Source organism: Muscardinus avellanarius (genome assembly GCF_963383645.1).
Source record: "Muscardinus avellanarius genome assembly, chromosome: 18".
NCBI classification, from domain to species: Eukaryota; Metazoa; Chordata; class Mammalia; order Rodentia; family Gliridae; genus Muscardinus; species Muscardinus avellanarius.
This window is the reverse complement of record NC_137804.1, coordinates 25,241,374-25,257,609: the sequence shown is the minus strand read 5'-3', so window position 1 is coordinate 25,257,609 and position 16,236 is coordinate 25,241,374. Positions and strand designations below refer to the sequence as shown.

At 39.7% G+C, this 16,236-nt stretch overlaps 1 protein-coding gene across 1 annotated transcript in view; it reads right to left on the bottom strand.

Moving 5' to 3' along the window:
- DNAH12 (dynein axonemal heavy chain 12) overlaps window positions 1-16,236 on the bottom strand; it is a gene marked incomplete at both ends in the record, with an annotated part of 212,727 nt that overhangs the window by 85,566 nt on the left and 110,925 nt on the right. The window contains 6 exons of the mRNA XM_080715991.1: window positions 1,896-2,088; window positions 2,753-2,931; window positions 4,102-4,401; window positions 6,723-6,978; window positions 11,325-11,491; window positions 14,198-14,336. Coding sequence (XP_080572117.1) covers window positions 1,896-2,088; window positions 2,753-2,931; window positions 4,102-4,401; window positions 6,723-6,978; window positions 11,325-11,491; window positions 14,198-14,336 — 1,234 coding nt within the window. The remainder of the gene's footprint in view (window positions 1-1,895; window positions 2,089-2,752; window positions 2,932-4,101; window positions 4,402-6,722; window positions 6,979-11,324; window positions 11,492-14,197; window positions 14,337-16,236) is intronic.

The window sequence follows — 16,236 nt, the reverse complement described above, 5'->3', positions numbered from 1 at the left end:
AAGACAGGTGTATGCCCTGGTGGGTTAGGGCGGCAAAACGCAGCAGTTCCACAGGCAGCAAAGGAAGGGATGGAGACATCAAAATGCAGCAGTTGAAATAATGTTATGTAGCATATTAAATTACCAGCTCCAGCTTCAAAGACATGTAAGTGAAAGGAGAGGGACAGTTGTGGGACCTGGAGGGAACTGTTCCAAGAACTGTACGCATGTATGTTCCCAGCACTCAATATCTCAGCATGATAAATAGTTATAATGTTATAATGCATCAAATAAAAGTGTCTGTGTGTACACAAAGCAAACATAAAAACAAAAGCTCCTGAGAAGAAGCAGGAAACTAAAAGTAAAAAATTCTTCTATATATTAGAATAAAAGCATACTCACAGCCCCAAAGAAGATATATTCCAAGAAAAGATTTGAGAGGTCTCAGAACCGCTAGCTAGGTTAACTGGTGAAGGTTTTTCCCTACACAGAATAAAGTGGTAAAGACCGGGAGATGTGGCTTTATTTTCAAAAGCCCAGTTCTCAAGAAAAGATGGCAAGGAGCTGGGCGTGGTGGTACACACCTGTAACCTCAGTACTTGGGAGGCTGAGTCAGAAGGATCACAATTCAAGGATGGCCTCAGCAACGTAGTGAGACTCTCCGCAACCTAGCAAGAGCCTGCTTAAAAAATAAAAAGGACGCCGGGCGCGGTGGCGCACCCTTGTAATCCCCGCGCTTGGGAGGCTGAGACAGGAAGATCGCGCTGGTTCGGAGCCAGCCTCAGCTACTCAGTGAGGCTTCCAGCAACTTAGTGAGACCCTGTTTCCAAATAAAATATAAAAAAGGTCTGGGAGTATAGCACAGAGGTAGAAAGCCTCTGGGTTCCACCCCCAGTACCACCAAAAATAAAAAATAAAAAAAATAAAAAGGACTGGAGGTGTAGGTCAGAGGTAGAATTCCCCTGGGTTTAATCCCCAGTAAAACACTCTCACTCTCTGTCTCTGTCTGTCTGTCTGTCTGTCTCTCTCTCTCTCTCTTTCCCTCCCTCCCTCCCTTTTTTTTCATTTTGGATCATTTCTCTATTGCAGTTTCTACAAGAGACTGTAGGTCCCTATGCACATTAGGACGAAGCCCTAGGTCTGCATACACTATTCTACTACTTCCTAGGACCACAACACAGCTGTGAAGAAAGTACTAAAACATCAATAGCATTATTAATGTTATTAATAGTGTCATCGTCATCAGGTTCACTTATTTTTGAGATGCTGGAGATTGAACCCAAGACTTCGCACATGCTAGGAATATGATCTAACACTGAGCCATCCTCCCGGCCCGGGAGGTTCACATTTAACAGTCTGCTGGAAGGCATATGTTTATCTGAAGTAAGTCTTCCCAGTAGCAGCAGTTGTAATTGTGTAGAAGATAAAACCTGAGTTATCAAGCCTTGTTCTTCTGCTTATCTCTTCCTTCAGCTTCAACAATACCACCTGCTCATTGTTGTACCTATGGAATGAGATTGTGTAGATAAAGCACTCAGAGCTAGGTGTGGTGGCGCACCCCATAATCCTGGTACTAGGGAGGCTGAGACAGGAAGATCGCAGGCTCGAGGACAGCCTCAGCAAGTAGTGAGATTCTCAACCTAGTGAGACCCTATTTCAGAATAAAAAGTAAAATAGGGCCGGGGGTGTAGTTCAGAGGTAGAATGCCCCTGGGTTTAATCCCCAATCACACAAAAATAAATAAAGTGCTGAGGACAGTGTTCAACACACGCAACAAACGCTCAGTGGGTAGTATTATCATTACCGCCCATGTATCTGGTACACAGCGACACATGCTGGCTGTAAAGGCCCTCCCTCTACAGGTAAAAGGATGCACTATCATTATTTGAAGACGCTAGGTTTCTTAATAATTTTACCTTCATGTCCTCTCTCCACTCATTCATGCCATAGCTCTTAGAAATTTCTGGTTGGAAAATCTGCATCTTTGCCATGGATGTAGCCAGACGAGTTAAAGATTGACGCCCGCTTCCTCCAAGTCCAACAAGCAAAGCATTTCCACCAGATTGCTTTAGAATTCGACATATTCTTGACAAATGTTCCAAAACATATCTACCCAAATAGGACAATCTTACTATACATCACAATATACATGCGAAGGTACATCTTATTGTACTATTAAACAATCATGTTATACTACAAATATACACAACAGATTTATTTTAAAAATATAAATATGCAAAATAAGACTGTGCGTTTATATGTAGGAACATACACATGTCCAAAGAAACACATGAGTTTGTTGTGGTTTTTTTTTTTTTTTGTGTGTGTGTGTGTGTGTGTGTGTGTGGTACTAGCGGTTAAACTCAGGGGCATTCTACCTCCAAGCTACAACCCCAGCCCTATTTTTTTCATCCTTTATTTCAAAATGAGGTTTCACTAAGTTGCAGAGGGTCTCAGTAAGTAGCTGAGGCTGTCCACCAACCCGTGATCCTCCTGTCTCAGCCTTCCAAGTACTGGGATTACAAGGGTGTGCCACCACGCCCAGGTTCATGAGTTGTTTTTCATTGCTACAAGTTATGATGGGAAACACAGTGAGAGAGGGTTGGCTATAAGAGAGGATTCAAACAACTACTGCTAGTATTATGCATTACATACTATATACCATATGATCATGTGTATTTACTATATTTTTATATCCTTTTGTACATTTTAAATATTTTATAATAACATCTTACAAATAACAGTTTCAAGTGTCCGTATCAAATGTAGGTACCTAAACACAACAAGATTCATTCTTGTTTTGTGAGTTTGGTTATACTCATCTAAGCACTGGTCTACAATGTCACTGAAGTGGTGGATGTCTGGAATTTCAATGTAAACTCTGTCATCTCCTTCAAAGTCAGGATTCATATAATCACCGAACATGAGATTTCTTAAGTCTTCTTCAGTTACCTATAGAATGAAAGCCAAAAAATTATAAAACTTGAAAGGTTCTCTAAAACTTAAAGTATACAAAATTTAGCTTTATGTCTAAACATGTATAGAATGTTTATCAATTAGGTCATTCTTTGAGCATAAAGGTAGCAAATAACATACTTGTAAAATTAATGCCTAAAATTATATCCTTAGGAAATTAAAAAAAAAGTTTTGTTGTTTTTTCTAGAGACTGGAGAATCATTTTGAGTGACTCACATTTCCTGAGTACTTAAGGGATGTTGATGGTTTTATGTTATGTACTTTACATCTATTATATGAGAGTTGGAGGGGATAGTGGGGGTTGAACTCAGAAGTGTTCTACCTCTGATTTACACTGCAGCCGTTTGTATTTTTTGTAGTGAGAGTCTCAGCAACTCTAGTATTTCTATTCTTGAATCTGTGGTCCTTCTATCTCAGCCTCCCAAGTGCTGGGATTACAGGCATGGGCCACCACACCTGGACCTATTATATTATTTAATCACTATCATGTAAAGCTTCATTTTTATTTTATTTTTTTGCAGTGCTGGGGATGGAACCCAGGGGCATTCTACCTCTGAGCTACACCCCCAGCAATATGTTTTTTATTCTTTATTTTGAAACGGGGTCTCACTAAGTTGCGGAGGGCCTAAGTAGCTGAGGCTGGCTGCAAACCTCAAGCTTCCTGTCTCAGCCTCCCAAATGCTGGGATTGCAAGCGTGCACCACCATGCCCAGCAAGGCTTCATTTAAAAAAACTGTTATGTTACATAAATTGCTCTGAAGACTGATTTCCTCAAAACAAACATCTATCCATAAGAAAAGCTAAAAGAGTATGCTCATTAAATAGCAATATTTTAGCCAGGTGTGGTGGCACGCACTTGTAATCCCAGTACTTGGGAAGCTGAGACAGAAGGATGGCAGGTTCACAGCCAGCCTCAGCTACTTAGTGAGCCCCCCACCACCACCACCACTTAGTGAGATCCTGTTTCAAAATACAGAATAAAAATAGGACAGGGGGAGTAGCTGGGAGGTAAAATTCGCCTGGGTTCAATCCCCACAACCACAAAAAAGCAATATTTTTAAAGATAAGTTAATTGATAATAGCAATTCATGAAATGTTACTGCTCTTTTTTTTTTTTTTTTTTTTTTGCACACCAAATATACTCACTGGTAGATTTCCTTTTCTCAAATGTGAAAAAACGCCATCAAATGATTCTTTAAAATTGTCCTTTATAACAGTTTTGATTAGTTTGAAGAGCCAGTTTCTATCATCGTCATTAACGAGACGATCGTAAAACACTCGGAGAACCTCGTGCACAAACAGACGGATCATAGTGTGCTTGTTCTCCACAGCCTCTCTATCGATGAGTAAGCAGCCCCGTATCACACGGGAAAAGTCACGCAAGTTGAAAGTATAATGAGATTTTGTGGGAGTAGGCAAAAGATTCTCCATGGATCGTTTATATATCTGTACATGCAAAATACAACGAAACAAAAAGGAAATGCTCATAATCAACCATGTTATAACAAATAATATAATAAATGTTTTATTGAACCCATCAGACTATGTCAGCTTGGAAAAATGTACAGTAGTAAGCCTGCCATGGTATATATACTTATTTTGGTCCATAGATAGACCAGGCATTATGAAGTTGAAGGAACTTAGCGGTATCTGATCCCACCTAAGTCTGCTTTTATTGCTTAGCTATTATAGTTGTTTCATCCAAAGATGAATGACTTGGGGTTAAATAGTTCAAAATTACAGTAGAAAAAGCCAGGTGTAGTGGTGCACTCTTGTGATCCTAGAACTTGAGAGCTAAGATAGGAGGTTCGTAGGTTCAAAGCCAGCCTCAGCAATTTGGTAAGACCCTGTTTTAAAATTAAAGAAAAAATAGGACTGAGGGTGTAGTTCAGAGGTAGAATGCCCCTAAGTTCAATCCCCTGTACCACACACACACACACACACACACACACACACACACACACACAGAAAACATTTACAGTAGAAATTCAAGTCATATAATTTATTCTGAAATGGTCCAAATAAAGATGAAATGACTTCCCCTTATCTACTGCTGACTTGAGAATGAATCAGCTCAGCTGGGTGTGGTGGCACATGTTTATAATTCCAGTACTTGGGAGGCTGAGACAGGAGAATTGCAGGTTTGAGGACAGCCTCAGCAAGTAGTGAGACTCTCATCAACCTAGCAAGACCCTGTTTCAAAATAAAAAATAAATAGGGCTGGAGTTGTAGCTTGGAGGTAGAATGTTCCCAGGTTGGGTTCAATCTCCAGTACACACACACACACACACACACACACACACACACACACAATGAATCAACTTATTCTCTCTTTCCTTCTCCCTCTCATGGTCTCTCTGCTCCTTCTATCATAATTGATAAAATATAAAAAAACCAGTAAATGTTTGTATGTGCTGAATTCACCAAAGGAACCAAAGGAATGTTAATATTCTGTTTAAGGAAGACAAATTGAATCTTTTATAATATAGTCTGATGAATAGAAAACCAAAGGAAATTATTTCCTGTTTGTGCATGTTCTGTGATTCATCCCCTGTCCCAGCCTCTACACACTGGTAGGTCTATACCAAAGACGGGGTGGGGTATCTCTGTATCCCATTCTTTGTGTGTGTGTGTGTGTGTGTGTGTGTGTGTGTGTGTTACTGGGGATGGAACCCAGAGACTTTCTACCTTTGGGCTACACTCCCAGACCTATTTTGTATTTTATTTGGAAACAGGGTCTCACTGAGTTGCTGAGAGCCTCACTGAGTAGCTGAGGCTGGCTTTGAACCTGTGCGATCCTCCTGTCTCAGCCTCCCAAGTACTGGGATTACAAGCTTGCCCCACTACACCCGGTCTCTGTATCCCATTCTAAGTAATCAACTCCCCCACCTTCCTAAGAGATGCCTGAAAATAAATATTGTATAAATAGAAGCACTTTTCTGTATCAGAACAAATATAATCCCTCTTTTCTTATAGTTCCTCTACTTTAATAGCAGAAAAAGAATCACAAAAAGATAGAATATACCTGAAAACTGATGGAATGATTGTAGGAAGCTTTGTGCTTCCTGTTGTAGCCGTCTAACAGTGAATCCTAATTCATCAAGCTTCCCGAAAGCTTGGTTTGCTGAGATGATCACTGACTTAACTTTAAATACATTTTCTTTTTACTGTTAGGTATGAGGCTGTTGCTGGCCCCTGAGCAGGGGCAGGTAACATACCATGAACAGTTAAGAGCAGTCTTTGGTCATATGGGCAGTCTTGTTTTCTACACCCACCTTTGTATTTCCTTATTATTTTTACAGTGCTACTTCTAAATTATGTGGTATGACTAAAAGTAATGTATTCATAAGCTCTTCAAGTTTCTTTTTTTTAAGACAAAGATGAAGAATGGGTGGGAAGAGAGGAGAAAATCAACAACTACCACAGTAGGAGCCTAACAATGAGGGAAACACCTATAATGTGGCAGAGACTGGTTCTGGATGAGTTCCTTATAGCAACCTTATAAAATAAACATTCCATTCTATTTTAGTCACTAAAAACCTGGGCTTCTGAAAGGTCAAGTTACTTGCTCAAGGTCATGCAGCAAGAAAATAGCAGTCCAGGCTCCACCCTAGTTAGATTTCCATATCCAGAGCCTATGACCTTGCTGATTTTAAATCTTCTAAATACAAACCAAAGTAGATGGCTTAGGGAAGAAATGTTTTTAAGATGGCCAAATGAGGGAAATATCTAACACCAGGACATTTTGTATGGCGGCACTCGCTCACCTCCATAGTCCCGCTGACTATCAGGTTCCCAATAATAAAGTATTCTGGAGGAAATCCGTGGGTCCTGAAGTAGAACGCCACGATCGACGAGAAGATTCGGATCATGGTTTCGTCACTGAAGGAATTAATGCTGCAGATGTTGAAATGCCGAATGAAACGGGGAGTGACTGGATTTCTTCCCCCGCCGGGAGGACCCATCGCAGCAATCAGCTCGATATCTACCAGTGTGATTTTACTTGTGTCCTTTAGGTCATACCTGGTAAGCACATTGCAAAAATTTAAGCAATCTGTTATAAGGAAAATAGGATGAAATGACCTAACTTTGTTCTTCTTTATGGCTGAGTAAAATGCTATTGAGTGTAGAGGCCACCGTTTTGTGATCTGTTAATGGGCACCTAGGCTGGTTTCATAATCTGGCTATTGTGAGTTGTGCTGCTACAATGGATATGCATGCACCTCCATGCTATTCTGACTTCAGTTCCTTTAGAAAGATGCCTGAGAATGGTACAGCTGGGCCATATTTGTGGTTCCATTCCCGAACTTCTGAGAAACCCCCACGCTGATTTCCATAGTGGCTGCATTAGTTTGCAGTCTCTCCAAAGGTACATAGGGCGCCTGTGTCATTTGTTGGAAGATGAATGGAATTTGAGAATATTATGCTAAGTGAGATTAGCCAGTCTCAGAAAGCAAATAGGTCTGTGTTTTCTCTCCTAGGTGGAAGCTAGAGAGAAATTGGGAAACAAGAGATCTCAGACAAAATCCCACTGGAACAATGGAGGGGTTTTATAGGAGGGGAGAAGAGGAAAGAGGTATAATGAAGGAAACAGTTTATACAGTGCTATTTGCATGTATGAAATTCTTGGTACCAATCTCAGTAACATGTACAGGGGAGAGAGTAGGGTGATATCTGGAGGGTAACACATCAAATGCTGTGTGTATGTATATTCTTATCACCTTATACTTGATTATGATGTATAATTACAATGTATCAATAAAAGTGTAAGAAAAGAAAATAGGAAGAAATATCCCTGAACGTTTTAACTAATTTTAATTGCTGTATGCAAACCGTGATCTTCCTGTCTCAGCCTCCCAAATGCTGGGATTACAAGCATGCACCACCACACCCAGTCAAAGGAATAATTTTATATAACGCTTCAAATAGGAGAGAGTTTTTTATTTAAAGCAGAATTCTATTTCTGCCTAGGGTTAACTTGATTCTATTGCCTAGGTTCTGTCTCTAGAATGTTCCTTTCTCCTAATCCAAAAGAATGAATGAAGACTTCTAAAACCTACTTGCAGCTAGTTATGGTAGGATTACTATATGCCCTATTCTACTTAGAACAAGTATGGGTTGTACTTATTGTCCTAGAATGATTGTTAATCTCCCAAAATCTCAGAAAAGTCTGTTTGAACAACAAATTACGCCACTGATTCAGTTATGGGAATGCCCCAATTTCCTTTTCCTCACCTCAAACTGTATATTCAGAGCGCACAAGTTTGTCTAAATAGTGCCTATATACGCTACCATATAGAAAGGGATCCATTATGAAATAATAAATTTTCACAGAAGTTTTAATCAGAAAGAAATGTATGGTTGTGTTTGTGTGTGTGTGTGTGTGTGTGTGTGTGTGTGTGTGTGTGTTACCACGGATTGAACTCATGGTGAGCTTCACCCTCAGTCCTACTGATTGATTGATTGATTGATTGATGGTACTGGGGTTCCTGGAAACCCTTCTATGTCCCGGCTATACTCCCAGACCTACTTTATACTTTTTACAGGGTCTCTGAAGCCAGCGCGGCTGGCTTCAAACCTGTGAAATCCTCCTGCCTCCACCTCGAAAGCGTGTATATCACAAGCGTGCGCCACCACACAGGGCCCTGTTTTATTTTGTTTTTACTTGTGAAACAGGGTCTTGCTAAGTTGCTGAGGCTAGCTGCGAACCTGTAACCCTCTTGTCTCAGCCTCCCAAGTACTGAGATTACAGGTGTACACCACCATGCTGGGCTAGAAAGGTGTATTTAAATGACACACTTTAGTTGAAATGACAAGGTTAAAAAGATGACATTTTAACAGGCCAATAAAACCTTTGATATTAAACTCTTTGCACACACACACACAAAAGTAGGACAGAATCCTGGATGCAAAGGCCCAGAAAAGTCAGTCTTTTTAACAAACAGCACTAGAGCAACAAGGGCATCCACGTGCAAAAAATAAATCTACGTAGACTTTATATGCTTCACAACAATTAATTCAAAATGTATCACAGACCTAATTAAACACAAAACTATAAAACTCCAAGAAGATAACATAGGAGAAACTATGTTATCTTCTATAAATGTAATGATGACTTTGTGTGTGTACATGTGGTAAAACATTCTACCTCGGAGCTACACCTACAGCCATTTTTTATTTTTTATTTTGAAACAGGATCTCACTAAGTTGCTGAGGATGGCTTTGAACCTGCACTCCTCCCGTCTCAGCCTCCCAAGCACTGAGGTTATAGGCATGTGCCACCACACCCAGCTTGCCGATGACTTTTCAAGATATAACACCAATGGTACGACCTTGTGGAAGAAGTAATTGAGAAGATAAACTTCATTAAAATTAAAACCTCTGCTCTGTAAAAGACAATGTCAAGAGAATAGAAGACAAGCCACAGAAAGGTGAAAATATTTACAAAAGACACATATGATAAAGGACTATCATCCAAAAATACATATAACTCTTAAAACTGAGCAATAATACCTTTGAATCTTATCCCTTTAAATCTTACTATGCACCAATAAAATTTTTAAATGAAAATAATATGCTTAAAAACAGGGCCAAAGATGTGAGCACCTCACCAAAGATAAATAGATAGCAAATAAGCATATAAAAGATGCTCCATATCATAGGTCATCAGAGAAATACAAATAAAACAATCAAGAGTCCTGCACACATGTTAGAATGACCAAAATCTGGACCACAGACAACACCAAATGAGAGCGTGATTGCGAAGCAACACTGACTCTCCATTTCTACGGGGATGCAAACTGATAGGGACAGCTACTTTGGAAGATAGTTAAGCATTTTCTTATTCTAACTGTATGATCTGGCAATTGTGTCCCTTGGTATTTTCTCAAAGGAGTTAAAATTTTCTGTCCAGCCTGATGTGGTGGCATACACCTGTAATCCCAATACTTGGGAGACTGAGAGAGGAGGATCACAGGATTGGGGCCAGCCTTAGCAACTTAGTGAGGCTCTCAGCAACCTAGCAAGACCTCGTTTTAAAACAAAACGAAAAACAATTCTAAAGGGTTAGGGGTGTAGCTTGAAAGTAGAATGCCCCTAATTCAAACCCCAGTAACACACACACACACACACACACAAACACACACACACACACAGAGTACCACACAATACCTACACACAAATGTTAGTAGCAGCTTTATTCATAATTGCAAAAACTTGGAAGCAATGAAGATGTCCTTCAGCAAGTGAGTGGATTAATAAATTGTGTTACATCTAGACAAAGAAATATTATTCTGTGCTTAAAAAATGAGCTATCAAGCCATAAAAATACAGAGGAAATATAAAATCATATTATTAAGTGAAAAAAAATCTGGAAAGGCTACATGCTTATGATTCCAATGATATAGCTGCTATAGTGTGGATTGGTAATGGCCCCAAAGGCTGATGTGTTGAAGGCTTGGTCCCCCGCGTGGCACTACTGAGAGATGTGAAAACAGCAAGAGGTAGGGCTTGATGGGAGGCTTGCAAGTCACTAGGCCACGCTCTTGAAGGGGACTGTGGAACTGGCCTCTTCCTTTCTTTTGCTCCCCAGCCAAAGGTTTTGCTGCCCACAAGCTCCCTGCTATGCTGCCTCTCCACAAGATAAAAGCAACAGGGTCAATCAATCACAGACCCAAACTTGTAAAACTGTGAGCCAAAATAAACCTTTTTTCTTTATAAGCTGATCATTGTAGGTATTTGTTAAAGTAACAGAAAGCTGACATTCTGGAAAAGGCTAAACTATAAAGACAGTAAAAAGATTAGTGGTTGCCAGGGGTCGGGGGTGGGGGGAGGATAGCGAAGAAGGACTATTAGGGCAGTGGATAATCTGTGCGATGTTATAATGACAGATACATGACATCATGGGGGTTTCCAAACTCAAAATGTACACATGAAGAGCAAACAGGTACACTGTGGACTTTGGGTGATTATGATGTGCCAATGTAAGTTCATCAATCAAAAGAAATGTACCACTCTAATGGAGACTGATAACTGGGGGGCTATGTACGGGTCGGGGAGAGGATATATGGGAAACACTACACCTTCCTCTTGATTCATTATAAGCCTAAAACTTCTCTAAAAATAGTCTTAAGAAAGATAGTGCACTGGTAAAGAAGATGTGTATAATACAGGATACTTAAATACTATTTCATAAAATGTAAGATACAGACAATCCTTCCGAAAATTTCTGTAAAGGAAAATATGAGCAATATTTTCCTTAAAATATGAGCCTTTTCCTTATATAACATAGAATGTTATTTCACTTTGAAAAACTAAAATATAAAATGTGACTTCAGTATAGCTCAGTAAGGTTTCAACTAAACACTTACCAATGTCCACAGTCAAAAAACTGTCGTAATAATTCAATAGGAGGCTGGGCTCCGTATTTCTCCAGTGCCGGCATGTTCATATCATCTATAAAAATTATGCACTTCTTTCCCATAGGTGGTCCAAAAACTCCTTTGCGTCTTTTATCCAATCTAGCCATAATAATGTTCTATTTTTAAAAAAAAGAGTGACATATTTACCTATAATTTTATTACATACTTATTATCATTGCTTATGCTAAATCATTATCAAGAAGAGAAATCTATGCTGCCAGTATCCATGGGATTTTTCAGTCGCAGTTACCATTTATTTAACTTGTCAATGGCTAAATTGATATAAAAAGCCACATTTAACAGAAAAAAGTTTAACACACTTTGAAGGGAAATAATGCCAAGCAGCATTATGTGTATACTTATTCTTACTTATTCATATTTAGGGTGATACTAAACTTCATACTCAACATCATAAAACATTTATTGAAGTCCATCTTCACACTCAGAATTTTTGAACAGATATTTATATATTTGTACACATTAATTATTTCCTTCCTTCCTCTCTCCTTCCCCTTTCCCTCCCTTCCTTCCTCCTTTTATTTTTATTTTATTTTTTTTGGTACTGGAGAGTGAATTCAGGGGCATTCTACCTCCAAGCTACTACATCACAATCCTACTGTGTGTGTGTGTGTGTGTGTGTGTGTGTGTGTGTGTGTGTTACTGGGGATGGAACCCAGGATCCTTCTACCTCCAGGCTACACTCCCAGACCTATTTTATATTTTATTTGGAAACAGGGTCTCACTAAGTTGTTGAGAAGCTGAGGCTGGCTTTGAACCCGCGCAGTCCTCCTGTCTCAGCCTCCCAACTGCTGGGTTTAAAAGCGTGCACCACCATGCCAGGCTCTATTTTACTTTTTATTTAGAAACAGGGTCTTGGAGCTGGGCATGGTGGCGCACGCTTGTAATCCCAGCATTTGGGAGGCTGAGACAGGAGGATCACAGTTCCTGAACAGCCTCAGCTACTTAGTGAAGTCATTAGCAACTCAGTGAGACTGTTTCAACAATAAAAAGACTAGCAAATAGGGCTGGGGGTGTAGCTCAGAGGTACAATGCCCCTGGGTTCCATCCTCCGTGCCACAAAAAAAAAAAAGAAAAAGAAAAAAAGAAAAGAAAAAGAAAAAAAGGAAGAAAAGAAAAAGAAACAGGGTCTCACTAAGTGGTTGAGAGCCTTGCTAAATTGCTGAAACTGGCTTTGAACCAGCAATCCTCCCGTCTCAGCCTTCCAAGTACTGGAATAACAAGTGTGTGCCACTGGAAAGCACTTTCTTTAGTTCATTCATTCATTCTTTCTTTTCTTTCTTTTGGTACTGAGAATTGAATCCAGGGACATTCTACCTCCATGCTACACCCTAAATCCCTTTTATGTTTTGTTTTGTTTTTTTAAATAGGGTTTTGCTATGTTGCTGAAGCTAGCATTGAACCTGTGATCTTTCCTGTCTTGGCCTCCCAAGTACTGACATTATAGACGTGTACCACCTAATTAATTTAATACTTAAAAGCACTAATCGTTATAACATTTGCCAACTTTTAATAGTTGACATGAATATGGATGCTTTCTTGTAACTGATATTTTTGGAACTGGCTTATCCATTGTAAAAGCGAATAGCAAAATTATTACTTTTTATTCAAATAAATCTCCACAGTAAAGAAGCTCTTAATATGTAAGATTTTTTTTTTTTTAAGTTAAGGGAGTTTTATAGGCTCAAAGTAAAAAAAAAAAAAATGGAGTCAGGAAGAATGAGTAGCCATAACATTAGGAACAGATGCCAAAGGTGTTAATTAGAAAAGGTTTTACGGCCGGGCGTGGTGGCACACGCTTGTAATCCCTGTGCTTGGGAGGCGGAGACAAGAGGATCGCTCAGGTTTGAAGCCAGCCGTGCTGGTTTAAGAGACCCTGTTTCCAAATAAAATATAAAATAGGTCTGGTAGTGTAGCTCAGAGGTAGAAGGCCCCTGGGTTCCATCCCCAGTACCACAAGAAAGAAAGAAAGAAAGAAAGAAAGAAAGAAAGAAAGAAAGAAAGAAAGAAAGAAAGAAAGAAAGAAAGAAAGAAAGAAAGAAAGAAAGAAAGAAAGAAGAGAGAAGAAAGAGAGAAGGAAAGAAGGAAAGAAAGAAAGAGAGAAAGAAAGAGAGAAGGAAAGAAAGAAAATAAAAGGAAAGGTTTTATGAGACCTGAGCATGATGGCTCACGCTTGTAATCCTAGTACTTGGGAGGCTGAGACAGAAGGATCACAGGTTTGCAGCCAGCCTCAGCTACTTAGTGAGGCCCCTTTATAGCTTACTGAGACTCTGTTTCAAAATAAAGAATTAAAAGTAGGGCTGAGGCTGTATCTAGGAGGCAGAATGCCTGGGTTCAATCCCCAGTAGCACAAAAAAAAAAGAAAGAAAAAATGAAAAAGAAAAGGTTTCATGACGTAGTTTCATCTTACCATATTTAAAGGCAAAGGGAGAGATGCAAAACTACATGGTTTCTGTTATAGAAAGTCACAGACCACGGTCCAGTGAGCAGCAAATGCCCCTAAATACTATAGGTGGGAGTCTAGAAAGAACAATCACCTACCCACTACTGCCTGGGGCGTGTGTGTGTGTGCGCGTGTTCCTCTTTCTCTTACTCTTACATTTCTTTCTCCAATTAAGAGATCAATTTTTGCTTCTCAGGCTAAAAGAAGTGAAGAAACTAAATAATCCATTATTAAGATAGACACTTTCTCCTTAAATTCATAAGAGATTTATACAGTTGCTCTTTCATTTATAATTTTAAACATTTATTAAATCAGGCAAAAATTAATAATTACAGATTCATGTTTCTGAATTTGAACTAACCTGAACTTGATTAGCACTGGTCCGTGCGGAGAAATTAACATAAAAAGGAAAGTACCGCTCCTTTTCCAAGTGATTCATGAGCTTATCCTTCACGTACACTGATTTTCCTGTGCCCGTTGGACCCACAAAAAGCAGTGGCCTTTATGGAAACAAGAATGCATGGTTCAAAATGGAAGAAAGTCAGAATGCATTTTTACCAACGGGAGCTGGAGTTAGATGACAACTTAATCTAAAATTCACATTTTTACGCATAGTTACTATATTATGAAAGACGACTAAAAGTAATGACTGACACACACTTTCGCCTAATGCTGCTGAGACTTTGGTAGTAATAGACATTCTTTGAACAGATTGTGTTGCTATAAATACAAAAGCATTTAAAAAGACACGGTCCACACACTTGTACTTCCAGCTATTTGGAAGGCTGAGGAAGGAGGATTATAAATTAGAAGCCAGCCTGGGCAATTTAGCAAGACTTTATCTTTAAAACAAAACAAAACAAAAACACTCGTAAAACTGGGCATGGTGACATCTGCATGTAATATCAGTACGGGGGGGGGGGGCTGAGACAGGAGGATCACAGGTTCAGGTCAGACTCAGCAACCTAGTGAGACCCTGCTCCAAAATAAAAATAAAAAGGGCTTGGGGGTGTAGCTCAGAGGTGGAATGTCCCTGAGTTCAATCCCAAGTACAAAAAAGGGGGAAAAAAAAAAGTGATTTGGTTCTGGGCGAGGTGGCACATGCCTTTAATCCCAGCTACTTGGAAGGCTGAGGCAGAAGGAAGGAAACTCTCTAAAGCACAGGATGTAATGTACTTAAACAAACAATGCGATGTCAACCACTAAGCCAAGCATGGGAAGGAGGGATGGGGAGGGGTTGGGGTGGGGACTGGGGAGGGGCTGACTGGGCGATGTGTGCGTGTATGTCTACACAAGTTTTTTGGTTTTTGGTTTTTGGTTTTTTTTTTGTTGTTGTTTTTTGTTTGTTTGTTTGTTTGTTTGTTTGTTTTTTGGTGGTACTGGGGTTCCTGGAAACCCTTCTACCTCCGGGCTACACTCCCAGACCTATTTTTTTTTTTTTTAAATTTGGAAGCAGGGTCTCTTAAGGCAGCACAGCTGGCTTCGAACCTACGCGATCCTCCTGTCTCCGCCTCCCAAGCGTGGGGATTACAAGTGTGCGCCACTACGCCTGGCTACACAAGTTTTGTATTCCATTATGATGTATGAATACAATGCACCAATAGAAAAAATTAAAATTAAAGAAAAGAAGGATCTAAGTTCAAGGCCAGCCTGACAACTTAACAACATCCTGCTCCAAAATAAAAAGAGCTGGGGACATAGCTCAGTGGTAGAATGTTCCTGGGTTCAACTCTCAGTAAGGGAAATGGAAAAAAAAAAGTTGATATGAAGATGGCTATAGTGCGTGTACAGGTTTCTGATCAGTTTTATATACGTGTGTGTGTGTGTGTGTGTGTGTGTGTGTGTGTGTGTGTGTGTAGTTAGTACTGGGGATTAAACCCAGGGGATTTCTACCTCCAATTTATACCTCCATCCCTATTTTATTTTACTTTGAAACAGTGTCTCACTAGGTTGATAAGAGTCTCACTACTTGCTAAGGCTCCTTGAACCTGCAGCCCTCCTGTCTCAGCCTTCCAAATCAAATACTAGGATAACAGATGTGTGCCATCATGTCCAGCTTATGTGATTTTTATATAGTCTGATTTAAGTCTGAGTTTTTAATATTTTTAATATTCGTCTTAAGTTATGGAATCAGAACTCTGGCATAGGACATACTAGAAAAATGCTAAGTGTAATGTAGATCATGCTCTTAGGAGCACACTGAACCTTTAGAATGCATAGCTTTAAAAAAAAAAACTGGGAATTGAACCCAGAGGAATTCAACTCCAAGCTTCACATGCAGCCCTTTTTTATTTTTTGTTTTGAAACAGGGTTGCCCTAGGTTACTGAGAGTCTTGCTACTTGCTGAACCTGTGATCCTCCTGTCTCATTCTTCCAAGTACTGGGATTAAAGGCGTTTGC